Source organism: Contarinia nasturtii, unplaced genomic scaffold (genome assembly GCF_009176525.2).
Source record: "Contarinia nasturtii isolate CC-2019 unplaced genomic scaffold, AAFC_CNas_1.1 Cnas_scaffold_745, whole genome shotgun sequence".
Classification (NCBI taxonomy): Eukaryota; Metazoa; Arthropoda; class Insecta; order Diptera; family Cecidomyiidae; genus Contarinia; species Contarinia nasturtii.
Genome location: NW_022198093.1, coordinates 681,213 through 707,325, shown reverse-complemented (window position 1 = coordinate 707,325; position 26,113 = coordinate 681,213). Strand labels below are relative to the sequence as shown.

The window sequence follows — 26,113 nt, the reverse complement described above, 5'->3', positions numbered from 1 at the left end:
AAACATATTTTTAGGTTATGTCATTGAATTTTATTATATTGTTATTATGAATTTCTTCATACATATTTCTTTTTTTTTTTTGAATCTTCGATAATAACAACTCTAGGAAAAATTTAAACTTGATTTTCAAATAACGAATAAAATGTGTCAAAATGTGTGTGCCAACTTATAAAAAGTATTTTAACATTTAACAGTTGGTAGCTCTAAACCCTCACCTTACATTAGAGACACCACAATGACATATGTGCGATAAGTGTCAACCGGAGCATAAGTAAAAACTTTAGTTTGTTGTTTTTAAAATTTTCAAGAAATGCCGGATAAACAATCAAAATTAATTGAGCGCGATGACGGCGTTGAGCTGGAAACACAAGTTGTGTTACGAATGCCAATGGAACCGGCCCAAATATTGCGTGAAACATTGCGTGAAGGTGGACCGAACTTAAAGGATCGTTTGAAAGTAAAATTGGAACATGATTTGCGATACGGTGAAGTTCGATTCGATCATTGGTTAATGTATACAAAATTGGTGGATTTACCAACAGTTACCGAATCACTCAAAACGATTGATAGTAAAAATTTCTACAAAACTGCCGATGTTTGTCAAATGTTAATCTGCAAGTATGAACATTATGACAAAGATGCACCAACAACCGACGATGAATCGCCAGCAAAAAATAAGAAAAAAGATTCAAATAAAGTTGATAAGAAGTTTTTGTGGCCCCACGGAGTGACGCCACCGTGTAAAAATGTACGCAAACGTCGTTTTCGTAAAACATTGCGAAAGAAATGTGCCGAAGCGCCGGAAATTGAAAAAGAAGTAAAACGATTGTTACGCGCCGACAATGAAGCCGTTCAGGTAAAATGGGACATTGTACTGGAGGAAGAAGATCCAAACAAACAAAATATGATGTTGGGCAATGATGAAAATACACAATCAACTGTGGCCATGGATGGTGCCAGCACATCGGAACTGGATAAACACTTAAAAACAGACACAGAAAAAACAATCGAAGACAGTTTGGATGTTATTCCACGTGATATTGATATTTTTGGCGAAGATTTATCATCGTCAGACGATGAGGATAATAATATAAATGTTGATGTTGATGAAACGACGCGATTGTCCGCCGACGATAGTCGATCAAATTTCTCCAGTTCGATGCCGAGCAGTTCAATGGCCACTGAATTCAATAAGCAAATGTTTAATCGCAGTCCGTCACGATTGCGTCAAACAAGCGATAGCATGGATCTACCAAACTCACCGTCTGCTACAACCAGTCGCCAATACTTTGACGATCACACTGAAACCGATGACAATGAATTCAATATTCCACAAATGAGCCAAAATGAAATACAAAGCAAAATTTCTGACTTACGTCGTCAATTGGACGATTTACGAGATCAACGTATTGCCAAAGAACAAGAAATTTCTTCAATTGAAAATGAAACGTTGCGCGCACGGATGCAGGACGCACTTGATAATATTCTGGGCCAAATTTTAGACAAAGAGATGGAGCTACAAGAGTATCAGTCTTATTAATGCAAAAATATCTATAAAGTTGGAGTATTTTTTTTACAAACACATAAATACATGTATTTTATAAATCCAATGAGGACAATATGGATCGTTGCGGCGAAAAAGTAGCTCTTATTTTTCTCCAAATAATACTGCAACATGAAGTTTTTTTCACACGGTTTATTTGTTGTAATACAACAAATAAACTATTCATAAAAAACTTTATGTTGCAGTATTATTTGGAGAAAAATAAGAGCTACTGTTTCGCCGCAACGATTCATATATCTGACCAAAAATAAAAGAGAAAAAAATCATAAATTGCTTTGGTAGTTGATTTATTTATTTATTTTCTGAATACAAAATGTTTTGAACATGGAAATTTGTCTTAAACTACGGGGGAAATAAAATTCATTCAATTAACAGTGCCGTATCCATTCAAAATATTAAACATTATATTTGCATAATATTTTGTTTGTTTTCATGCAAAAATGATATGAAAATGAAACGTCTATGGATTTGCTCAGAATAAATGGGTATTCGTTATCATTGTCGGCCACAAATGGTAATGGATATGGTATTTTTGACGAAAAGTGAAACAAAATCCTTTTTAATTTCTAAAACGCATCAATTCTCCATTGACTTTAGAATAAAAGTTAGACTCTCAAGATTTTGTAGGCTCTTGTTCACACTTTTAAAACCATTTGCATCGATAAATGGTGTGTTAAATAAATACAGATGCTTGAATTGTGGACAAGATCGTTATGGTATACAAAATCGTCAAAAATACATTACGTTTTAATACATTTATCATTAAATGCATTACATTACAAAAACTGAAAACAAACAATAAAAATCATGAAAAAAATGTTTATAGGCTTTTTATTTGTATTAATATGGCATAGCCTCAAATTCCGAAAAGCCTTTTGACCGAAATGTCATCTGGTGGCAATTACATGGATTTGACACATGTCCGCCATTTTTGTCTTTTGTATGCCATTCAAATAGAAAAAAACAAGCGTCTGTGTTTCATTCGGCGTTGTGTGTGATATTAAAGTGACTCGAGTATATAAGTGAAAGAAAATTGTATTTGGTGATTAAAAATTGGGTGAAAAATGGCACTTTTAGGACCGAAAAAGGATGGAGGTCCAAATGCGGACTATTTTCAATCACCCGAATCGATGCAAGGATTTGAGCAAGTGCGACAATGGCTTACGAAAAATTGTAAAAAGGTAAGTAGAATAAGGCGGGTTATCCGCCATTCCCCAATACACCGCACATCATCTATACAGAGTTGCATACAAAAACAACTTTTCATTAACCAACCATATTGAAAACGAAACAAAAAAAAAAAAACATTCATTATGTGAAAACAAATGCAATATACATTTTTTTTCTCGTAAAAATTACAAATTTTTCACATCGAATTTTCCATGACATATACAAATGATGAATTTTAATGTGGTCTCAATGCAATTACAGTACGTACAATCAGATCCACCGACAAAGGAGTCATTGTCACAATTGTTGATTTCGTTCATCCAATTTCAAGAGACACGATTCGGAAAAGGTGCATCAGAACCACCGACAATGCGTTTACCGATGCGATGTTTTTTGGATTTCAAGCCCGGTGGCAGTTTGTGTCACATATTTTCGAATATGTATCGCTACAAAGCCGATCAACGTTGGAGAAAATTCGAATTTAATGTGACGAAAACAGCGCGCAAAGATAAAGATCCGAACATTCAAATGGCGACAGAAATTTTGGAAAATCTTATTGATCAAGAATGTTTCCGTTTGCCAACTGCATACATTCGACCTGAAGTCGAAGAAGAATTACGCGAGCAAATAACTGAGATACTGAAAGAGCGCCAATGTGAAATCACTGAAGATGAAGATCAGGCATCGCATATCATTTATCCCGAATTGGATCCATTACCAGACGATTATGCTAGACCATCGTTTAAACGCGGAAAAAACGTCATGATTCATTGGTATTATTTACCAGAATCATATGATTCATGGGTGGCAAACACATTTGAATTGCCGGTAAGTATTTGGTGTCATTTAAAATGCCACATTGATTCGATGTTCCTGTGATTGTTTATTTATTTTGATTGTTATTTCACATTTTAGGAAGATGTTCCTGAGTCTATCAATACACCATCAAACACTTGGCGTGTAACCGCTCAATGGGTATTGCATTCACAAGAGTACAATGAATGGATGGCAGAAGAAGATTATGAGGTGGACGAAAGTGGTAAGAAAGTGATGCATCGTCACAGACTAACCGTGGACGATTTATTGCAAAACGATGAGAAACGCACGGTTAAAGTAGCAGGAAAGCAAAAGCGAAAACGATCACCATCACCACCAGCAAAAGGTGTGGGCAAACGTAAATCTGGTCGTTCTCCAGCCGTCGTTCAAAAGAAAGCACGTGGTAATCTCGAAATTGAAGATGAAGAGGATTTAACACGGGACATGGATGATCCACAACCAGAGACAAATATCACGGAAGTGATTACAAAACCATCGACAAACAGTCCAGCCACACAATCGAATAGTAAACAACGTGGTATTGACAGTGACATGCTACCACTGAAAGGAAGTGTGGTTGCTGATTTGGATGAAGAGGCCGAAAGAAGTGGTGGTTCAGGTACTCAAAACAATGTGAGCGGCGGTGGAGAAGACTCTCAAACCGGTAAGACAAGCGAAAATAGTAACACTCAAGAGTTTCCAAGCAATCGTGATGATTTGGAAGACAATGTTACCGAACAAACTCATCACATCATTGTGCCATCGTATTCGGCATGGTTTGACTACAATTCCATTCATGTCATTGAAAAGCGAGCAATGCCAGAATTTTTCAACGCCAAAAATAAATCGAAAACACCGGAAATTTATATGGCTTATCGAAACTTCATGATTGACACATACCGTTTGAATCCAACGGAATACTTAACAAGCACAGCATGTCGTCGTAATTTGGCCGGTGATGTGTGCGCTATTATGCGAGTGCATGCATTCTTGGAGCAATGGGGTTTGGTTAACTATCAAATTGACGTTGATGCACGTCCATCGCCAATGGGACCACCGCCCACATCACATTTCCATGTGCTAAGCGACACACCATCCGGTTTACAACCATTGAATCCACCGAAAACAACTCAACCATCAGCGGCCAAAACATTATTCGATTTGGACAAAGTTAAAAAAGAGAAGGAAGTACAAGTCACCGTTGATGGACAAATTGCTTCGGCTGCACCAGCATCGGTAGCATCGAGCATTGCTGTAAATGCAGCACCTGTGGCCGGTATAGCGCCACCAAGTGCGGCCGCCATCGCTGTCGGTCAGGTACCAATAAAACCAGAGATTTCCATTGAACCGGGCGCACATTTCGGCTTACGAATGGATCAGTATGCAAAGAAACCGATCGCAATGCGAAACAAAAATGCTGCCAGTATGGCACGCGAATGGACCGAACAAGAAACATTTCAATTGCTTGAAGGATTGGAACTCTTTCGCGATGACTGGAATAAGATTTGCGAACATGTCGGTACACGCACACAAGATGAATGTATTTTACACTTTTTGAGATTGCCAATCGAAGATCCATACCTTGAGGATGATTGTGGTTTCCTTGGACCGCTTGCCTATCAACCCATTCCATTCAGCAAATCGGGCAATCCAATTATGTCGACTGTCGCATTTTTATCATCGATTGTTGATCCAAGAATTGCAGCTGCCGCTGCCAAAGCGGCCATGGAAGAATTTGCATTGATTAAGGTAAAAATTGTTTAACCGTTTTATTCTATTCAACTCATTATGATTGAAATAAATGATCTTTTTTTTAGGAGGAAGTTCCACCAAACGTTTACTATGCTCACTATAAAAATGTCGAAAAATCAATAGTCAATGGAAGATTTGATCCGACCGCGGGACTGGCAAACAGTGGAATTGCTGGTACAGCACCGGAAAAGGAAGACGAAGAGAACAAAAATAATGACGAAGAAATGAAAGATGTTTCAAAGAAGGACGGCGGTAAGTTACACAAAATTCAAAAAACATGTAGCGCTATATATGGTGTAGCATTTGGCAGTAGCAATTGGTTTTCTACTATATTGCATGATATTATTTCCGTACATATATAAATATTTCAATTTCAGTTGTGAATGACTTTTTTGTAACTGTTTTTGTTTATCTTTTCTTTTCGTTTCGTTTCATTTGTATTCGATTTTGACTTCTTCATTATGCTTATGATTTGGTGCATCTTTATCCATTTTATAAATAAATCGTATGATGTTGATGAAACGTAGATAAAGAGAAAGAGAGTGGTGAAAAAGAAAAAGATTGTAAAAACACTGATAAGGAAAAAGAGAATGAAAAAGAGACGGATAAAGATAAAGAGTCGGAAAAACCGGCTATCGATGAGAATAAATCGAATGATTCTTCTTCTACTAATGTTCCAGCAAATGAATCAAATAAAATGGATACATCAGATAAGTCAGGCGATGCCAAAACCAACGAAATGGCCATCGAAAATGGAGCAACAGTGAATGGAAGTGACAAAGATTCAGACGAAACCCATAAACTATTCAACGAAACCGATTTACAGCGTGCCGCTGCGGCCGCTCTCGCATCAGCCGCTGTTAAAGCAAAACACATGTCAGCACTTGAAGAGCGTAAAATTAAGAGTTTGGTTGCATTACTGGTGGAAACACAAATGAAGAAACTCGTAAGTACACAACTTGATGTGCTACAATAAAACCAATTTGAGTGTATATTTTAAAATCAATCAATTTTTTTCTTCAGGAAATCAAATTGCGCCACTTTGAAGAATTGGAAACAACGATGGAAAGAGAAAGAGAAGGTCTCGAATATCAACGACAACAATTGATTACAGAGCGCCAACAATTCCATTTGGAACAATTGAAAGCGGCCGAATTTCGGGCACGACAAAATGCACAGCATCGATTACAACAAGAGCAACAGGGACAATGGCAACCACCAGCAAATGCAAATGCTACCAATGTTCCGCCAGTAACGCATCCATTACATCCGAATGTGAATGGACCACATATTCCACCGTCTATACCAATTCCACAGCAACCAATCAATCCAAGCCCAGTGAACGCAGGTAATTAACACAGACAATAAGAACAAATTATAATGAGAATCAAATAATATGAAAAAATATAAAAATGATAATTTTCTTGCAGTTCCACCGACAACGCAACCTAGTGAAGCACCTCAGCCAATTCCAGCACAACAACAGCCACAAACGGTATCCGTAGCACCGTCACAAAATGTAACAGTACCCACAGAACAACCAGCAAGTGCTCCGACAGCGGAAGCACCACCGCCGGCAGCAGCAGCAGCCACCCCGACACCTATTTGAATGTGACACAAAAAAGGGCGTAATTTGTCGGCAACATTATAGCACCAAATTTCTAACTCTCTTTGACAGGAATTCAAAAGAATAAACATTATTTAAACAAAATTATAATAATTGCAAGTTTCAGACTAGAATGCATAACATAGAACATCATTTAGACGGAACAAAAACGACGTTCATTATTTAAATATAGACAGAATAGATATTGCTGAAAAAATACCACTAATTTAACAACTATGAGAAAAACAAAAATACAATTCGCTTGTATTGGCATGTATTTGCTCTAGATATCATATTTTTTTCTGCATAAACATACATATTAATAATAAAATAAATTCACTATGTTTTTGTCAATTTAAAATTAAAAAGGTAAAAAAAAACACAAATTTTAATCTCATTCTTAAGCATTCAAATCTAAAGAAAGATCGAATGGTATTTGTAATTAGTCATATAAAAAAAGATTTTAGTTATTTGCAATGATATCATATTTTTTTAATTTCAACCCCAGAAAAATCAAACCTTTTTTTGTGCGATCAAATGACAGAGAAACAGATTGGTTCGTTTTCCCATATTTGTGCCCCCAATAAACAATTCTTTTTTTTTAATTTCGAAATAAGCCCAGCATAATAATAACATAAATAGAAATTATCAATTGACAAATTTGTTTATTATTTTTCTCAATAAAAGTGAAAAAATAAGCTGTTAGCATTAAGTGAAAAAAAAAATCTGTTTTTATTTCCAAAAAGCAATTGAAGGCTTTTCAAAGATAACCACAATGACATTTGATTACAAAATGCTGCATCGATTATTTCATTGGAGGTTCGTTTTATTCATCAACATCGGCATTGTAATAGCTATCTGCGGGCAAGCAAAATGGTCCACTAACGTCGTCAATCACACCAACCTGATCGATTTCAAGTCTCACCAAAATTGTATTCAGTCGAGATAAAACCGGAGCTGCATCCGGATGACGATCGAGTATGGCATCGTTGGTGTCATTGAACATCATTGTGTCGGCTGGAATGTGTAAAGAGGTTTTCATGATGATTTCTATCGGGTAATATCCATCAGCTTCGAAGAATCCATGCGATCGACTGCCGATTCACTTTCTATTTTAATATTTTGAATGTCTAAATTGAGAAATCTACGACTCTACAGTGTCGACACTTAATGAATGTCACACAATGTACTAATATTTATGATAGCATGGATATTTTGTTCATTCCATAGACTTTTCATACATTTTGTATGACTGCCTCTATCAGTTCAAGTTTTTTTTACTCTATACCTAGGAGGGTTAAAAAATAAAACTAAACATTTTTCTTGTTTGTTAATTCTGATTGTTATATTTTTTTATTAAAATGGTTGTTTAGTGCTTTGAAAAGGAGCGATTGGTTTTTTTTTTTTTTACACCTATCTCTTTTGTTTTTTTTAAGAAGTAATCTTCGTGCTTCTTCCACACAACTGTGGATGTTTTCCAAGTCTCGATGTTCCAATGCCATGTTTAGATTATCCAATATTAGGGACGATGGTTCGGAAATATCTGACATCGGGCTACCTTTTGGGCTCGCCATGGAAACATCATCATGGTTTAATACATAATTGTAAATACTGCGAGATTGTTCAATACTGTATGGTCCAATATCTGTTTGAAGAAAAAACGAATGATTATAAGATAAATAAAAACAAGGACAGACACAGAAAAATATATCTGTGGTGATTAATTTTCATTAAATATGTATTGTAACACACGGAAAAATGCATTTAGTTCAATTCTCTTACCATTATTTCCAGTGTTTTGGAATGCAGTTTCCAGCTGATCCAAATCAACAGGTTTTCCCAAATCTTTAAAAAGTTTTACTAATTCAATCGCTGTGATATAGCCATCGGCATTCTTGTCGTGACGTTGAAACGCCTGCATGAATTGACCATCAAATTCCATTTGAGATTGAAAAAAATACGTCACAATATGAATGCTATCCAATCATAATGAAAGAAAGAAAATCGAAACAAATTCATTAGATAAACGATTTAATCAAATTGATTCGATGGCTGAACAAAAAATATCAACGCTAAAACAGTCAAAGCACAACACTCAGGCATGAACACCGTACATCATAGTATTTAAGACTTTTTTTCTACAAATTCACTTTTTTTGGCGAAAATTAATATTGTTCACTTTTATTTTTGCATGAAACACATTGTCACACTGAATTTTTAATTATTTTCAACGATTTGACGGATTTGTCAAATACATTAATTTGATCAAGAAAAAAAATTCAACCTTACCTTGGCTCTAATTTTATTTCACAAGAGATAACAATGGGTAACACCGCTGCAGTGCGACGTCTATCGTGAAAAATCAACATTTTACGCATCGGTCGCCATTAAAGCCGACATTGAAAAAGAGGTGGAGAATCGACCAACGGAGACTCGTTCATTTCATTTCGTTCTCTGAAGAAATTTCATGGCGAGCCCAAAAAGTCCTAGGGGCTTAATACGGCAAAAAAATTCACAGAAATTCACGTAAATTCACATTTTTGAATCGAGTGGTTATTGATGAGTTCGGTGAATTCGTGTGAATAGAATGAAATGTGTCAAATTAATAAAGTGAGGTTATGATTCCGCAATATTTTTTAATTTATTATTTTTTCAATATTTCCGATTGTTTTCGATAGAAAACCGCTCAAAATTGAAAATAAAATTTATTTTTATTAAAAAAATATAAAAAACATTCACAATTTTGTTACACAAAATATAAATATTGCAGTAATTGCCAGCAGAAACTATTCACCACTATCTCACATATTTGAATGAAATCGCCGTAGAATTCACCGGAATTCATTCGTTTGCAGAAAAATTCAGTTAATTTAGATATTATAATAGAATTCAGTCGTTGAAAATTTTGAATTAAGCCGCTAGGGATAATCTAAACATGGCATTGGAACATCGAGACTTGGGGAACGTCCACAATTGTGTGGAAGAAGCACGAAGATTACTTCTTGAAAGAAAACAAAAGAGATAGGAAAAAAAACACATTAAAGCTCAAAACTATTTTTTAATTTCGAAATAAGCCCAGCATAATAATAACCTAAATAGAAATTATCAATTGACAAATTTGTTTATTATTTTTCTCAATAAAAGTGAAAAAATAAGCTGTTAGCATTAAGTGAAAAAAAAAATCGGTTTTTATTTTCAAAAAGCAATTGAAGGCTTTTCAAAGATAACCACAATGACATTTGATTACAAAATGCTGCATCGATGATTCATTGGAGGTTCGTTTTATTCATCAACATCGGCGTTGTAATAGCTATCTGCGGGCAAACAAAATGGTCCGCTAACGTCGTCGATCACACAAACCTGATCGATTTCAAGTCTCACCAAAATTGTATTCAGTCGAGATAAAACCGGAGCTGCATCCGGATGACGATCGAGTATGGCATCGTTGGTGTCATTGAACATCATTGTGTCGGCTGGAATCTGTGAAGAGGTTTTCATGATGATTTCTATCGGGTAATATCTATCAGCTTCGAAGAATCCATGCGAGCGACTGCCGATTCACTTTCTATTTTAATATTTTGAATGTCTAAATTGAGAAATCTACGACTCTACTGTGTCGACACTTAATGAATGTCACACAATGTACTAAAATTTATGATAGCATGGATTCATCTAAACAGATAGAAGCGAAAAAAAAAGAATTTTATTACTTGAACCACATAGCCGGTGACCAGAACACGATAACCAACAGTTTCCATTTGCGATGTTTCATTGTTGAATTGTGTTGTTTCGTTTGAGAATGAGGCGCTTACTTCTTTCTTCTTCTTGATATTTTCATAGATTGGATCACTTTTTTGTAAATAGAAATTTACAAAACCCGTTGACGTTTCATTCCATTTGCTATCGGCCACTTGTATCAAATCAATCATTGGATAGCCTTTGAGTGGCTTTTGCACAGCAATCGTACCCAACATTGAAGTATCTATATATGCAATTATTTATATTATATGCAATTCAAGTCTTATCATCGATTATTTAAAAAAACGCGTCATTCTACTCACTTGACTTGTGAACAATTTCGCGAGCAAGTTTTGCGTATTTATTAACAAAATAACTTCCAAAAACCGGCCATTCAGTTGGTGATATATCTCCAATTGGGCCAATTATTTTACCCGGCACTACCTTTCCTGATGCGCTAAGTGCCACCAATAATAATCCAATGCTTAAAATTTTCCACATTTTTTCCTCCAAAATACGTTTTGAACTTCTTGCAATGACTTCACTTGTTATTCTGATTCAAAGCGTTTCATTTTGCGTAAATAAGACACCGAGAATGTCGATTTTTAAAAGGCATAATCTACATGGGGCGATTAGATAACCTCTGTGACAGCAATATTTTCGTCTCCGAAGAAAGTTCCCTGCCAAAATGCTTAGCTAATATTGAATACTATTGAATTTGTTGATGTTGTACGTGTTTTCGGATTTTCTTATTCACGACCTTAGACTCTAAGATTTTTTTTAAAATTGGACAATGATTGTATATGAGACGAATCACGAAGTATTGGTAACGGTCTTATCTTATCATACGCCGCAGTCAATACTGTTCAATTCACAGATTTCTCTTCAATCGGAATAATTAAAACAAAAAAAATCATTTTCAATGGTGAGAATGACTTTGTTATTGTCATCTTAACAGTAAACACCTTTCACGTTTATCGCATTTTGAAATTTTCAAACTAAAAACCAATGGAAGTTGGCAAGCGACTAATATTGAATAAAATGAACCAAATAACTTCCGTTAAATAATGAACAAGATTGAATGTGTTGTAGACAAAAAGAAAAATCTCAGAGAGAAACAAAATCCGACAGCCCTAGTTGAGGTTGTCGATGACTAAACATAAGCATATATAAGGCATGCACCGCATAAAAAATATAGTTATTCGATGGGGGTTGAGATCATACATACACGTTAACAAAATACCAGAAGAATGACAAAATGAGTTACATGCAAGACACATGACTTGTTCTCGAAAAAGGAGAACTTTTTCGATGAATGCTTACAATCATATGTTGATATCAAGGCGTAGTAAGAAGAAAAAAGTCAAATTTGCTCTTATTTTGTTCTAAAGTATAGTGTGGGCACTTTTCTTGTATGTGCTGCTCTTTCTATTATTCAGTCAATGGATCATGTTTTAACCAAAGACTCTTCCTCATGGCAATATATATGCTCCTCCTTATATATATTGCTCTGAGAAACCAGAGACTGTTGTGATGATCGGCCAATAGTCCAAAGCGTTTTGCTGACATAAAATAGTGTTAAAACATTCATCAAATATTACCAATTTTACATTTTGTTTATTCATTTTAAGAATCAACTATCATCACTTTGCTCAGTACAAAAAAAGCATTCAAAATGGATAGATTGGCCAGTTTTCAACATATTTCACATTTGAAACTATTATATGGTAGATTGGTAGAAGCACGATGAACAGTGTTAAGACGCGTTACCTTAGTGTAAGAAGGAGCGAAGCGGACCGCTTTCGTTAGACGCACCCATTGCATGTATGCTTGCCCACTATATTCGTCTCACTTACGAGCCCATGTCAATTTTTGTACGTAAAAGAGACGACAATGGTACGATGATGCGTATTCATCTTCTGTAGGGAGAACAAAACAAAAGAGAACTCGTATAAATCTTTTGAATACAAGCAATAGATGACAGCCGCCGCTGTTGTTGTGCAAATGGGTGTTGCTTGTGTCATTTTTAGTTTAGAAATTATTATTTTTTTATCCAGAAAGTAATTAAAGACTTTTTCGGATGATTAACTAATTTGTGCGCTCTTATTTATTGTGCAAATTGAAAAGTGTATACGAAATAGAAGCGCCTTCAACTGTTCGATTATTGTCAAGTGGACATTTTTCTTCGTTCCGTACTGAGTGCGTGGTTACTGTAAGTGTATCAACAACAAAGAATTTTTGTAAATTTTGTTTGCTTGTTTTGAGAAACTGTATACATATACCAGTGAATAAAGTTGATTAAACGAATGAATGTAGCAAACATAATTTGAGTTTGTAAATTGTTCCTCACAAAACTATCAAATCAAACGCACTCAAATCAGAGGGTAAATGGTATTTCATACAGGTTTACTTTAAGCTAGACATCAAGTTGTGGCATATGTATTTTATCAAAGAAGACTAAATGCAACTTTTTCATATTTTTTAGACTTTAGTTATATTTTTCAACAGAACTTATTTTTTAAATACATTTTGTTCGAGTTCAATATATTTTGTATAATTCGACTTCGATTATTTGGCAATGGTAATCTTCTTAGTGACTTTCTCAGCAAAACAATAAACAAAATTGGCAAACAACAAGAACAAAGAAAATTTACATATGTGCAAAAAGTAATTTATGTATAGAGAGAGAGAGAGCAAAACGTAACAAACAAACCCCCATGAAGTCCGGCTTGAATATAATTTTTTTTTGTCGCCTTTCTGTTTTCAATGCCTTTTGTTTAATTGCCATTGAAGATCAAGTTTCTAATTTTTTTCAACCAAATCCAATTGTTCGCTAAGTTTTTTTTTTATTTCAATTTTTTGTCAATTAAACAGAGAAATATCTATAAATTGCAATTTGAGATCGAAGGTTAAGGTTAAAAATGGACAACGATCCGAATCATATGATGGGCCATGGTATGCCGATGCCGAGTTATGGAATGCCAAATCCAAATGAAGTTGGTGAAAATGAAACCCATCATCGCAAAGATATCGGCGAGATTCTGCATCAAATTATGATCATCACTGAGCAATCGTTGGACGAAGCACAAGCTCGAAAACATACTTTGAACTGTCATCGAATGAAGCAGGCATTGTTTGAGGTTCTATGCGACGTTAAGGATAAGTCTGGTAATTACGGATCTATTTGCACTCGGAAACAATTATATTACTATTGATATGTTGAAAATGTTTTTATAGTACTATCACTGCGTAATACACAAGAATTGGATCCGCCAGATACAGATATCTTACGTTTGGACAATATGTTGATTGCTGAAGGTATTGCTGGTCCCGAAAAAGGTGGTGGTGCAAATGCGTCTGCTTCAGCAGCAGCAGCGAGTCAAGGTTCGTCATACTCTTTGGATGGCTCCGATAATGCAATCGAACATTCGGATTATCGGGCTAAATTGGCACAAATTCGACTAATTTACCATCAAGAATGGGAAAAATATGAACATGCGTGCAGTGAATTTACAACTCATGTGATGAATTTGCTTCGTGAACAAAGTCGTACCAGGTACTTTATGATTATGTCCATACCTCAATTGAGGCGATATGATTCTAATACTTTTCTATCGATAGACCAATTACTCCAAAAGAAATCGAGCGTATGGTTCAGATCATTCACAAGAAATTCGATCTTATTCAAATGCAGTTGAAACAATCGACATGTGAGGCGGTCATGCTACTGCGCTCACGCTTTTTGGATGCACGTCGAAAACGGCGCAATTTCAGCAAACAATCAGCAGAAATATTAAACGAATACTTTTACAGTCACTTAAGTAATCCATATCCTTCTGAAGAGGCCAAAGAAGAACTGGCACGCAAATGTGGTATTACGGTAAGTCATCCAATGTCGAGGAAATTACCTTTCATCTCTTTAAATTGAATGTGTTAATGCATTTAAAGGTTTAGTGGCTAAATGGCCGATATGGATTGGAATCGTAAAGGTCTTGGAAATTAAATGGAAAAATCTCATTATTTTTTTATGTTTTTCGTTCAGGTGTCTCAAGTTTGCAACTGGTTCGGCAACAAACGTATTCGTTATAAGAAGAACATTGGAAAAGCGCAAGAGGAGGCAAACAGGTACGCCGCGAAAAAAGCAGCTAGCGCATCCCCGTTCTATGACTATAACAGCCCATAAATTAAAGCGGATAACTCGATATCACACAATTCAGCGTGAAATAAAAAACCATTTAGTTCAAAGTTAAGCATACGATTACCAACACACATATTTACACAATATTATTAGGTAGCATTTTAATGGGTAAACTCAGGTAAATATTTTGTTTCATACACAAACCGTTTATTAGACCATTGCGTTAATTTCTGTTTTTCAACCAAACGCCGTCATGAAATTGTGTTTTCGATTTATATTCTTCTTTAACCATTTTTCTCTTTCTTCAATTAGTGCTATCATAAATTGATATTTGAAAACAAGTATACGATGTTTGAAAAGTGTTTACTTTACTTATTATTACTAATTTTATTTGAGAAACAATTTTCAAATCAAAGTTGACGTCAAAAGTATACGAAAACAGTTTAGCCACCGCAAATACATTTTTAATAATTGCGATTTACGGATTATAAAAATAAGGATTTTTTAAGAAATGCAATAACGGAAAATATTTGTAAGAAAAAAAAATAGTAATAATATTTTTTTTATCACCACATAATTAAATCCAAGAACAACAAAACTTATATAATGAATTGTGCATAAATTGACATCAGAAAAGGCAATAAAAGAAATAAAACTAGGAAAAACACTAAATTTTTCTTTTCGAGAAATAAACTTTGTTTACATTCCCGATGATTTTTTTGACAGAGTTCAACGTATGTTTTTATTTGTATTTGTTGATGACGTTTGCGGCTTGAGTTTGACAGTAGATTACATTTTTTTATTGTATATACCTGTCAATTTAGGCAAATGTGTAAATCCTTATTAGCTGGGTAAGTTGTTAGAATTTCTCATCAAATTGTTGATTTGCGGAACATTTTACTGTGAATAAAACGGTTAAATGTGTCGGAAAATTGTGTCCAGTGTATTTGAACTTGACGATGTAGAAAATTAGAAGCACATCATTGTTAATTGGTTCCAATTGATATGCACACTGCATATTATCCAATATATTCAAATGCAATTTGCAACAAAGTATCACAATGTTGCAGCTCTGGTAGCACAATGAATGCCATTTTATTTCTATTTCTTCTTAAAGACTTCATTGCTAGCTTCATTGCGAATACAAAATTCATTTTATCTCTTTAAAGCTATTTCAGAACGTTGCTTTTTAAATGATTTTAATGTGTTTATGCATCAGTTTCAGTGTCGAATATTTGCAAAGGTCCAGTTTAAACTAGATTGTTGTTTATCCGTTTAAAATCTGTTTTGATTAGAAAAGTCCAAATTTCATTTACTATTTTTGGCAAATGTCTTAAGCGAAATTGGTAAGAGTACATGCAAAACATCAAGCTATACTGTGTGTAAGCATATGAAAGGAAACGTGAATTTAATCGTGTACAATTTTAAATTGGTCTTTTATTCAATTGAAAGAGAAAGACAGAATAAAATGTGTGTTTACGAACTATTAACGTCAATGACATTATGGCGACTACAATGCGACGTACTATGTATCGTATGAGCGAGAATCATTCAATTAACAACTTTGTCTTTGTTTTTTTTTATTTCTTCTTTTCAGTTGTTTACGTATACAAAACATATTTGGCTCGATAGTACTTTTGTGAATAGTCCCAGTCATTCTGTTGGTCAGTCATTCAACGATCGACACAGTGAACGAATCAAATGAAAATGGCATCATATTGGCAAAGTTTGAGAAAACCTCTCACCTCCAATGGCTTGATCAATTCGAAATTGTACTCAAGTTCAATAGTGAACAGTAAGTGAGATTTTTTTTCCCGTCGATATCGTTCCACGGTGTATAAAATGTGTTTTTTCTTCCATTTTGATTTAGAAACGATAAAGCCATCTTCATCAAATTCGCAAGGAATTCATTTGTCGGTGAAACAAAATTATCCGATGGCCGAACCACTACCGTTGCCACTTAATATCGATCCATCGGAGTCGATGAAATTTTCACCGCAACGTGCCCGCGATATAACATCGAATGCGATTGCCACAAATATATGGAATGCACGTTCCATTGATATAACCATTGATTCATCGAATTATGCCAAATCGAACGACGATCCACACGTTAATTCGTACGATTGTACTGGTGCCGTAAGTTTGAATTCATCAATGCAGTCGAATGTGCCCAGTCCATTTGGTGGTATGCACAATTATACGCATCTAAATATGCCAGGCGGACAATGGTCACAAAGCAGCAAATGGATGTCGCATGATTTTCATTCATCGCATTATACCACTTTGCGTCGTGAGGTTCGTAAGAATATGTCACATGACGAAAAAGAGGCCAACACAATCAACGAAAAAGGTATGAATGTACTTAAAAATAATGCTTGCATGCATGGAAATTCATCAATGTGGATGGAATTGATGAGATCGAATGCTATGAAATCGTCGTTTGCCTGTCTTACCTCTGTCAATCAATCACCAATGTTTTACCATTTGAATGCATCATCACATAATGTCAGCTGTCGAATGTTCTCTGATAAAAAAGATGTAGCCAAATCAAATGCGAACGATGAGTCCAAACCAAAGGATGAAAGTGAACAAACTGAAGTGGTTGCACTAACACCTAGAGCCAAATTGAAAAATGCCATCAGAGATTATGGTTCGACTGTATTTGTATTTCATGTTGCAATCTCGCTCGTTTCACTCGGAATATTTTATCAACTTGTTAACAGGTATGAAAAGAACATTGTAAGCAAATGACTAGCACCGCATCCACATTATGCATTTTCTCCAATTGGATGATTGCAATAAATTGTCTGACAGTTATTAATTTATCCGGTGATGGAAAACACACGTGCAGTGCATTTGTGATTGAGTTGCATATTTTGTTGAATATGACGTGATAATTTCTAAATAAGTTGCATGTGGATGACACATGATATGATTTAGAAGTTGCCAAGAGATACATTGTACATGACTTCAATTAACTTTTCACTTTTTATTTTTATTTTATTCATTGCAGTGGATTAGATATGGTGGCAATTATGGATTATTTGGGATTGAGTTCAACGAGTTCGACAATATCAAACAATCTAACATCCGGTGCCAGTACATTTGTGGTGGCCTATGCAATTCATAAGGTGTTTGCTCCGTTTCGCATCAGCATAACATTAGTTTCGGCTCCATTTATCGTTCGATATTTGAGAAATAAAGGAATTCTATCCGTTAAACCGCCTAAAAAACCATAAGAATACTAAATCGTTTAACCAACAGAAAAAGACATTAAATTTTACTTCAAAGGTGTTTATGTTGTTTGCTTTTTTTTACAAATTAAGAGGAAAAATAAAATTATTGTTGAACTGAACATTTCCTTAACCCTACCATTTATTATTGTGTGTTTTTGAATCATTCATAAAATATTATGAATCAATGCAAATTTGATGGAATTTTGAATAGAGTGCAATTGAAATCATCAATGAGCGCAGACATTCATGTGTTGTGCCATTATTTTGATGGTATATACTGTGATTGAACACCACTCTATCAATAATAGTTGCAATTAGCACATCGTTCGAATTTATTCAGTCATTGATGGTAAATCACGTACTATTCTGTGATTTTGAATAAATTTTGACTTTGATAGTTGAGTTATAGATATCGCTTTAAAAAGCTTCCTATTTTTTTCATTTTCGTATCTTATCCTTGTGTCGTTGAAATTTCGAAATTCCAATTGTGTCAAAATTTATGCCAATTTACCGAAGCAGAGTAATATGTTCCTCACTAATTAAAACTTATTTATGTAAAATGCTTATATCTATGCACAGTAACTACATAGAACAACCAAAGTGGCCATCGATTAAAAATGATCCATAACAGAAAGGAAAAAAAAATCCGAACGCTAGAATAAACGATATTCTGGAATATGTGTGGGTGTGGGGGTGTGTGTGTGTGTTTCTTTTAAATTTATTCCTTTGCCGATGTTTGAAGCAAATTAGCGGCTGTGGCTGCATCTGGAAATAGTGCGTGATAATTCAATAGTGGTACATAAGCGGCTGTAATAACACGTCCCGCAAACCATCGACCATGAAGTGCGTTCACAGCTAGTACAGCTGTTGCTATGCTCGGACACTTGACATACACATTTCCTTGTGATGCTTTATCAACATATACATGCAGAATGCCACCGTGTTTTTGGCATTCCTCAACTACTTCGTCGCGTATTTCAATGTCCCACAATGGATTTGTTTCGGTTATCGGATCAAACATGTTCGATAGCAAAAAGCATTGCGTTGCAATTGGTGGTGCAATTTGTGGTTGAATCTGAGGTTGAGGTGCAGTGGCAAGTAAAGCATTTGCGGCAGCTTGTGGTACATCAAGTCCAGCACCTTCTGCCAATTTAAACATCAATTGCAAACGACCGGTAACGCCCAAATCGATGCCAGAACGATCCATTTCGTCCGTATCCAGCGAAGCGGTTGTATTCACATCCAATCGTTCGGTTACATTACCAACTTTCATAGGTCGACCGGCCAATTCAAATCCATTCAACTGTTCTAACGCCTTTTTCGCATCTTCTGCATTGTGGAACTGAAATTGAATTTTATAAAAAAAACGTTAGTTAAAAATCAAAATGCATCGTATGAGTATTAATTACCGTTATGAAACCGTATCCCTTTGAACGACCTGTTTCCGAATCCATAATCAATTGAATGCTATCAATTTTACCGAATGGCTCAAAAATGCCACGCAGCATATCTTCGGTTATGTTAAAATGTAATGAGCCGACATACAGTCGCATTGGTCCCGATGGATTCTTCTGTGGTTGTGGGACTGGTGGTGCATTTTGAATTCGATTCTTTTCCGCTTGCGTGTGTTGCACACTAATCGGAATACCAAGCAATTTTTGACCATTCAAACCAAGTGCCTGGAAAAAATAACATTTATAAATAATGGTGTACCAAAGGAATTTTGATTCGATTCACTCACCAATGCCACCGATTCGGAATTTTTGAATTCGATATATGCAATTCCTTTGAAACGTTTTGTTTTATTGCACGTGATTAGACGAACATCACGTACTTTGCCAACGCTAGAGAAAAACTCTTCTAAATCACGAGCCCGAACTCGTTGCGATAATTGCATACAGAATATTGTACGAGCATCACGTTCTTCCAGATCAATCTCGTCATCAGAACGAGAATAAGCACGACTTGCTGAATTTGGCGGTGTCCGACCGCGTCTGAATCGTCGATCTGGTGATCGGGATGATCGACGACGTCGATGCTCTTTACTCCGTGATCGATCTCTGAAATTTATATTTTGATGATTAGTGTTTTATGCTTTGGCACATTTGTTGAAAAATCAATTTACCTTTTTCGATCTTTTTCCGGTCTTTCGCGGTCTCGCTCCAAACGGTCTCTATCTGAGCGATCTTTTTCTGGTCGATCTTTTTCTGGGCGATCTTTATCTGGACGATCTCTATCTGAGCGATCTTTTTCTGGTCGATCTTTTTCTGGTCGATCTTTTTCTGGTCGATCTTTTTCTGGGCGTTCTCTCTCTGGGCGCTCTCGACCCGGACGATCTCTCTCTGAGCGTTCTCGGTCCGGACGTTCTCTCTCTGGGCGTTCTCGCTCAGGACGATCTCTCTCAGATCTCTCTCTTTCTCGCTCTCTTTCCACACGCTCTCTATCCGATCGATGTCTGTCGCGTGATCTGTCAGGAGACTTTTCAAGCTCTTTTGATCTGCAAATGCACATTTTTACATTAAATATTTCACTTAATTCAACGCATTGAATGAACTTACTTGGAGCGAACTTTTCTTTCGCGTGATTTGCTTCGTTTCTTATCTTTGCTGCGTGATCGACTGCGTTTACGCTCTTTGGATCTGTGAAATTCAAATTTATATTATTGATTTGATGCTATTTATCTATTTAATACAGTGTATCTGAAAAATACTACTAAACCGCTACAAAATGTAATTCAAATGAGAGAACGGTTTAATATTCTTTAGAGACAGATAAGAGTGAGCCAGAGTGTACATGAACGGAATGGAAATGGAAATGGAAAAGTGAAAATTTACCTTGAACGCTTTTTATCACGTGATCGACTTCTTCTTGACGACTTTTTTTCTTTGTCCCGATCTGAACGTTTTCTTTCACGATCCCGTTCCTTGTCCTTTGACCGAGACCGGCTTCTACGAGAATAATTTAACGACAGTTTTATTTGCTTTGTATAATTAATTGTAAAAATGGTAGAGAATGTTGAACGATGTTGTTTTTACCTGGATCGATGTTTTCCATTTTCCCGCTTCTTTCCGTTGCTCGAAACATGGATCGGCGACGATTTATCAGTGTTGTTGACATCCTCCTATATTCAATCAATCAATCAATGTATGTTTATTTTGAGTTTGGATTGAAACACACAGATAAAGTGTCGCAAACAATGGTTTCGATATTTTTTTTTTTTTCAGTTTAAAAGTGTTTTTTTAATGTTTTGGCGCAGAATGGGCAGAAGTGATGAAGATTTGTTTGGTATTTGGATTTGATTTTGTATGCGTCGTCGTGATAGAAGTATTGACATTTTGAACAATTGAATCGTGAGCGTTTTGCACACACCAAACCATTTATTTGATTTGATTTTGCGAGCGGCCAAACAACAATCAGAGCAGGAACAAAAAAAAGTAAGAAAAAAAAGAAAAATGGTGTTCAATTTAATTAGTGAGGTTCATAATGGCTTTAAAATAGAGATGTAAAGTATGTATGATTTTTTTTCGTTGATAAATATTTTGTTTTCTTTTCATCAAAGAATCAAAAATATGTTTTTACATTTTTATTTTTTTATTTTTTTCAAAAAAAAGAAGAATGTTTCTGTTTATGCGCTACATTTAGAAATAATTATGAATTACATAAAATATATTTGATAACGAATTTTTTAAATTCGTTGGATGGGAAAAAACACGGTTTTTTCTAGAATATCTTTTGTTTTATGGTACCCATTTTTCTACTCTCGACTCAACGATATTATTTGAGTATATTATATTTTGGATGGTTTTTGCAAATCGCTCTCAAACATAGAGCAGATGACATTGAGTAAAAAATACATTGATTAAACAGAAATTTAAAAAACGCATGAAATGGTAACATAAAATTGAAAGTTGTTCAAGGGAAAGCATACAAAAGCTTACAGATAGAAATGAAGTAAAAGCACAGGTAATTTGATTATATGAGTGATAATAGTTCGACTGAAGAGGTGAGAATGTGTTAAACCTATAGAATATCTTAAATTCGCTTTCAAGAAAATGCACTAAAAATTTATAATGCGTCCTAGCTAATTTAAAAAAAATATATATATAACAATATATAGAATGAATGAATTTGTATTTGTAAGAGAGGACGACACTTGTCACTTCCATTTGATGATCTCTGTATACGCCACTTCATCACTTCAACCTGCGAGCTGTTCCGAACTTACCGTGATTATGTGACGCTTTTATTGTATTTGTGCATTTTGAATAAGCGATATTCGATTTAATATTTTGTGTATTGGTTTTGTTTCTTTCATTCTTTTATTCAAATTGACATTTTATATACGACTCGACCGAATGTATAGACCTGTGGATCAACTATCGATCATGGTTCTGCAAAAGATAGACCCGATTTTAATAAAACAAACTCTTGACACTCGACGTGTGATTTTTTTTTTGTATGTGTAAATACTCATTCCATTCGCAACAAAATGGTTTTCGACATTTGACTTGCTTCTTTGACCCAAAAAACATTTAATTTCTATTTCGGACTGACTGTACCAAACGGCTTCGATTTTTTTTTGATTATCTTAATAAAACAGAAGAAAATGTGTGACACATAACATTCAAACGGATATTATGGTTAAGCAATGTTGTGGCATTAGTTAGAAGACACATGTCAAATACATTTTATCATCCGGTGTATACTTACAGATTGTTTGTATGATCTTTTTTCTGTGGTATTTTCAATGGTACTATCTCGTTCGCTTGATGAGTTACGAGACCATGGGCAATAGTTTGGTTTGTAATAGGTTCTTTCAATTGAACGTCTATAATAAGCCGGACTAAACATGCGTCGTTCGCTCGAAGAGCATTCACTTGCTTGTTCAGAACATCTCAAACTAGACGATGACGATGAGGACGACGAGGAAGTGGAAGCAATCGATTCAGTTGAACTCCATCGTCTCTTACGACTGCCAATTTCACTTACTTTACTGCCCTTTGAACTAATGGATATACTAACGCTACTCTCACTGCTTCGTGACTCAGTTCGTTCTGAAAATTTATTTTCTATACATCATGCAACTATATGATATTTCATATAAAACAGAGAAACGAGTATGATGTTTTAAATGAGGGGAAGAAACGAGATGTGTATTGCATGTCACCACATTTTTTTTTCTCTTGTTTTCGTGCTAAGTAATACCTTGCTGTTTGATAAGTCAGGCCCAAACAAATAGACATTATTAAAATGTAAAACATTTTGGGTCAGTTCAAAAGTCAAAAAACGATTTTGTTGGTCGTTGAATGCGAAAGTCCCTAACAAAAATAAGTTGAAGGTTGCTTGGTTTTGGAAATGTTTTTTTTTTTTCTATTTTTGATTCAATTTAGAGTTGTTTGGTACCATTTTAGTTTGTGCATATCGATTGCATGAATTGCAATAATAGATCATGAAATTGGCATTTGATGATTTGTATTCCACACCTAGAAAAAAGAGAAATTCAATTCGAAATCGAGCTGCGTTTTCGAACACGTTCGTGATTGTGTGTGTGCTTCGTGGTTCATTTGTGACATTGTCTGTGTCTTGTGTGTGGAGGTTTTTTTTTGAGAGAATACACTGGTACACATAACACCATGGATGGTTGAGACATCGACACCTAGTTGGTAGATGAGCAGAACGTTATACATACTCGTATAATAGTTAATTTTCATCAAAATCTATAAGATTTTTTGAAAAAGATTTTTTTTTTTGTTTTGTTTTTGATTTATGAAATTAAAAATCACCACAGCTGATTTCATTTAAATTCAAGTACCAGACAAAAATGCATTTTGTTTTGGTATACGGATCACATTTTCCACAACTGTCTGTCGGAAGGAGGTTTTAGTTTAACATCGGTTCAAGAATTGAAGATGGTACCCTGAGGCGAGAAATTTCATTTTGTTTTTAATTTGTATTTTTTTTTTGATTTTGTTTTTCATTTGCAATTCATTCATTTACAAAAAAAAAATAATATGTAATTTTTTCAAAAAAAAAAAAAAATTCTTCAACTAATTTTCAATTCAAATATATAAGTAAAGAGAAAAAACTATTTTTAAAATTATTAGTAAGAAAATAATCAAACTGGTTACTGGCTACTGAACGGATGATGCAAAGATGTGACGACGAACGAGCATGGAATGAAAGGAAGGAGCGTTTTCTTTTTTCAAACATGAAAAAACTCTTTGAATTTTGTTTTTGATATTAAAAGCGGAAAAAATTCTCTTAAGTCGCATTACAGAGTTAATTGCATTGAAATTAGTACATGAATAAAGTAATTTGGAATTTGACCTTTGTATTTGAGCTCAATGGCTATTTTGAGAATAGATAGAGAAAACATACTGAACTGTACTGGAGAATAACATTCCATGGGACAAAATGGAATTGGCAACACATCCAAATGGATGTAAAATCGAGTTTAGGATTTTTAAGAAAAAAAAAAGAGACGAAAGAGACTTTTTAATAAAATATTGGCGACAGCATTGTTCAAATCGGTTTTCACTGTGAAAACATTTTCTCTCGTTTATGAATAGTTGTTGGTTTCAATGAGACAGAGACGATTTTAAATAAAACGATTTTTGGTTATGTTTCAAGTACCTCGGCTGTTTTCGATCGATGCAGTTGCTGGTTTATCAACAATTCTCTATAAAAATGTAAAACGAGGATATTTGAGTGCATTTGTTACTTTATAAAGTTTGTTTGGTTGTTCTGAATTTTTTTTTAGCTTATCAATCTAAATGTGTTTGGTTTTATTTCGGTTTCACACTTAATCGCATACATACAGACAAAAAAAATGGGATCACTGGTGACAAAAAAAAATTCTACAATTTTCTCAAATCTCTATTTGACGAGAGAAAAAAAAATTTATAATTTATGGCGAAAAAATATACAAAAAATCCACATTCAACGGTATACATTTTACAAAACGAAATTAAAAAAAGAACTTGTATGTATATAAGAAACAAGACATCATTTCATGACAGTCAAAAGGGAACGAAAAATAAAACGTCTAAAAAAATAACAATTGTGTGTCGAAGTTTTGTATAAGTTTTTCGTCTATTTGAGTGTGTGTTACTGCATTTATATTTACCGTGTACTAGATATTATTCGATGAAATTGACTTACATTCTATACACAATCATATTTCTTCTGTTTATTTGTCTTGCAATATACTGTTCTCTTTTTTTTTTTGCTTATTATTCACAATATACATATATCTATATGGAATTTGTATCTGAAATTGTTTTGTTGGGATATTTTGTGTATTTTCTTTTAATTCGGTACTTACATTGTACGGTGCCTCTAGCAATGCCTCGATGTCGAAATCCTCTGCCATTGTTTTTGTTTTATTTTTCCTTATTTACTGCACCAGAATCCACAACGGTGTATTTTAATCGATGTTTGTTCACTGTCTATCAACTGTCTGGGTATTTCCCTGTCGATAAAGTTGCGAAAAAGACGATTTTCACAGTGTGCGATACTGGTTTACAAAAAGTGCGTGCTTTTTTTCTCTTCTCCAATCAAACGAAATCGAATTTTGTTTCTCTTTACCTTTTCGATTGTTTAATTGCAATCGAAACAGTGAAATCGATGCAAATTAATCAGTTGAAATTGAAATCAAAAGTTTTACGGTTTTTTTTCTCTCTTTATTCTTGAACCACACTTTTCTCCAAGTACAAGCGAATGGAACACGTACCTTAATTCATCTGAACACTCTTACAACATTTCCTTTTATTGTAAATGCTCTATGAAAACGCATGTCAAACATGTCAAACGCAACGTTAGTACTACATACATAAATGGCGTTTCGATCAGCGACAGGGTTGTCCAAAACCGGTTCACAAAATTTACTTTAAACGCTGTTCAAACCCTTAACAAATTACAATTTTGTGAAAAATGTTAAGCAAATTGAAAAAAAATTGGCCAACAAAATGTTGAATATATTTTTAATTGTCAATTTGTCCTTGATACATGGCAAACCGTTTAGCGGCGCAGGGCTACATCGAGCATTTGAACGAGTTCCAAATAAATGACGCGCATAACGTACATTTGAA

The 26,113-nt window shown here is 34.7% G+C and overlaps 7 protein-coding genes across 15 annotated transcripts; 4 read left to right on the top strand and 3 right to left on the bottom strand.

The window, feature by feature from the left end:
* The first annotated feature begins 158 nt into the window (after nt 1-158).
* On the top strand, nt 159-1,690 carry LOC116341602 (transcription initiation factor TFIID subunit 7-like). The gene has a single exon (XM_031768766.1). It carries the CDS (start codon nt 311-313, stop codon nt 1,538-1,540), a length of 1,230 nt encoding a protein of 409 aa, XP_031624626.1. The 5' UTR covers nt 159-310; the 3' UTR covers nt 1,541-1,690.
* An 828-nt stretch (nt 1,691-2,518) lies between these two features.
* Nucleotides 2,519-7,568, top strand: LOC116341531 (SWI/SNF complex subunit SMARCC2). Of its 2 annotated transcripts, none has more exons than XM_031768646.1 (7): nt 2,519-2,745; nt 2,996-3,562; nt 3,650-5,299; nt 5,368-5,554; nt 5,983-6,248; nt 6,326-6,650; nt 6,733-7,568. In XM_031768646.1, the coding sequence occupies exons 1-7, from the start codon at nt 2,629-2,631 to the stop codon at nt 6,909-6,911; spliced, it is 3,291 nt and encodes a 1,096-aa protein (XP_031624506.1). In that variant the 5' UTR covers nt 2,519-2,628; the 3' UTR covers nt 6,912-7,568. The 2 variants fall into 2 exon arrangements, with proteins under 2 accessions (XP_031624506.1, XP_031624505.1); XM_031768645.1 differs by having other exon boundaries at nt 5,830-6,248.
* Nucleotides 7,569-7,724: 156 nt separating this feature from the next.
* LOC116341532 lies at nt 7,725-11,228 on the bottom strand. 2 transcript variants are annotated; one of them, XM_031768648.1, is made up of 3 exons: nt 10,970-11,228; nt 10,619-10,890; nt 7,725-7,932 (listed from the first exon to the last, which is right to left on the bottom strand). In XM_031768648.1, the coding sequence occupies exons 1-3, from the start codon at nt 11,145-11,147 to the stop codon at nt 7,735-7,737; spliced, it is 648 nt and encodes a 215-aa protein (XP_031624508.1). In that variant the 5' UTR covers nt 11,148-11,228; the 3' UTR covers nt 7,725-7,734. The 2 variants fall into 2 exon arrangements, with proteins under 2 accessions (XP_031624508.1, XP_031624507.1); XM_031768647.1 differs by lacking the exon at nt 7,725-7,932 and adding an exon at nt 10,068-10,388 and having other exon boundaries at nt 10,970-11,216.
* Nucleotides 8,226-9,326, bottom strand: LOC116341533. Of its 2 annotated transcripts, none has more exons than XM_031768649.1 (3): nt 9,198-9,326; nt 8,691-8,884; nt 8,226-8,553 (listed from the first exon to the last, which is right to left on the bottom strand). In XM_031768649.1, the coding sequence occupies exons 1-3, from the start codon at nt 9,284-9,286 to the stop codon at nt 8,252-8,254; spliced, it is 585 nt and encodes a 194-aa protein (XP_031624509.1). In that variant the 5' UTR covers nt 9,287-9,326; the 3' UTR covers nt 8,226-8,251. The 2 variants fall into 2 exon arrangements, with proteins under 2 accessions (XP_031624509.1, XP_031624510.1); XM_031768650.1 differs by lacking the exon at nt 9,198-9,326 and adding an exon at nt 9,023-9,158.
* Nucleotides 11,229-12,622: 1,394 nt separating the features above from the next.
* Nucleotides 12,623-15,438, top strand: LOC116341578 (homeobox protein extradenticle-like). The gene is made up of 5 exons (XM_031768725.1): nt 12,623-12,858; nt 13,521-13,814; nt 13,884-14,202; nt 14,268-14,526; nt 14,689-15,438. Exons 2-5 carry the CDS (start codon nt 13,568-13,570, stop codon nt 14,827-14,829), a joined length of 966 nt encoding a protein of 321 aa, XP_031624585.1. The 5' UTR covers nt 12,623-12,858; nt 13,521-13,567; the 3' UTR covers nt 14,830-15,438.
* Nucleotides 15,439-15,553: 115 nt separating this feature from the next.
* On the top strand, nt 15,554-18,148 carry LOC116341804. The gene is made up of 4 exons (XM_031769108.1): nt 15,554-15,635; nt 16,382-16,579; nt 16,655-17,510; nt 17,801-18,148. The coding sequence occupies exons 2-4, from the start codon at nt 16,486-16,488 to the stop codon at nt 18,024-18,026; spliced, it is 1,176 nt and encodes a 391-aa protein (XP_031624968.1). The 5' UTR covers nt 15,554-15,635; nt 16,382-16,485; the 3' UTR covers nt 18,027-18,148.
* Nucleotides 18,066-25,787, bottom strand: LOC116341803 (RNA-binding protein 39). Of its 6 annotated transcripts, none has more exons than XM_031769102.1 (11): nt 25,348-25,787; nt 24,657-24,702; nt 23,807-23,940; nt 22,734-23,679; nt 21,059-21,144; nt 20,858-20,971; nt 20,582-20,662; nt 20,149-20,520; nt 19,765-20,083; nt 19,433-19,702; nt 18,066-19,365 (listed from the first exon to the last, which is right to left on the bottom strand). In XM_031769102.1, exons 4-11 carry the CDS (start codon nt 22,872-22,874, stop codon nt 18,742-18,744), a joined length of 2,007 nt encoding a protein of 668 aa, XP_031624962.1. In that variant the 5' UTR covers nt 22,875-23,679; nt 23,807-23,940; nt 24,657-24,702; nt 25,348-25,787; the 3' UTR covers nt 18,066-18,741. The 6 variants fall into 6 exon arrangements, with proteins under 6 accessions (XP_031624962.1, XP_031624964.1, XP_031624961.1 ...); XM_031769104.1 differs by having other exon boundaries at nt 23,836-23,940; XM_031769101.1 differs by lacking the exon at nt 23,807-23,940 and having other exon boundaries at nt 22,734-23,077; nt 25,348-25,494; nt 25,611-25,787.
* Nucleotides 25,788-26,113: the final 326 nt, after the last annotated feature.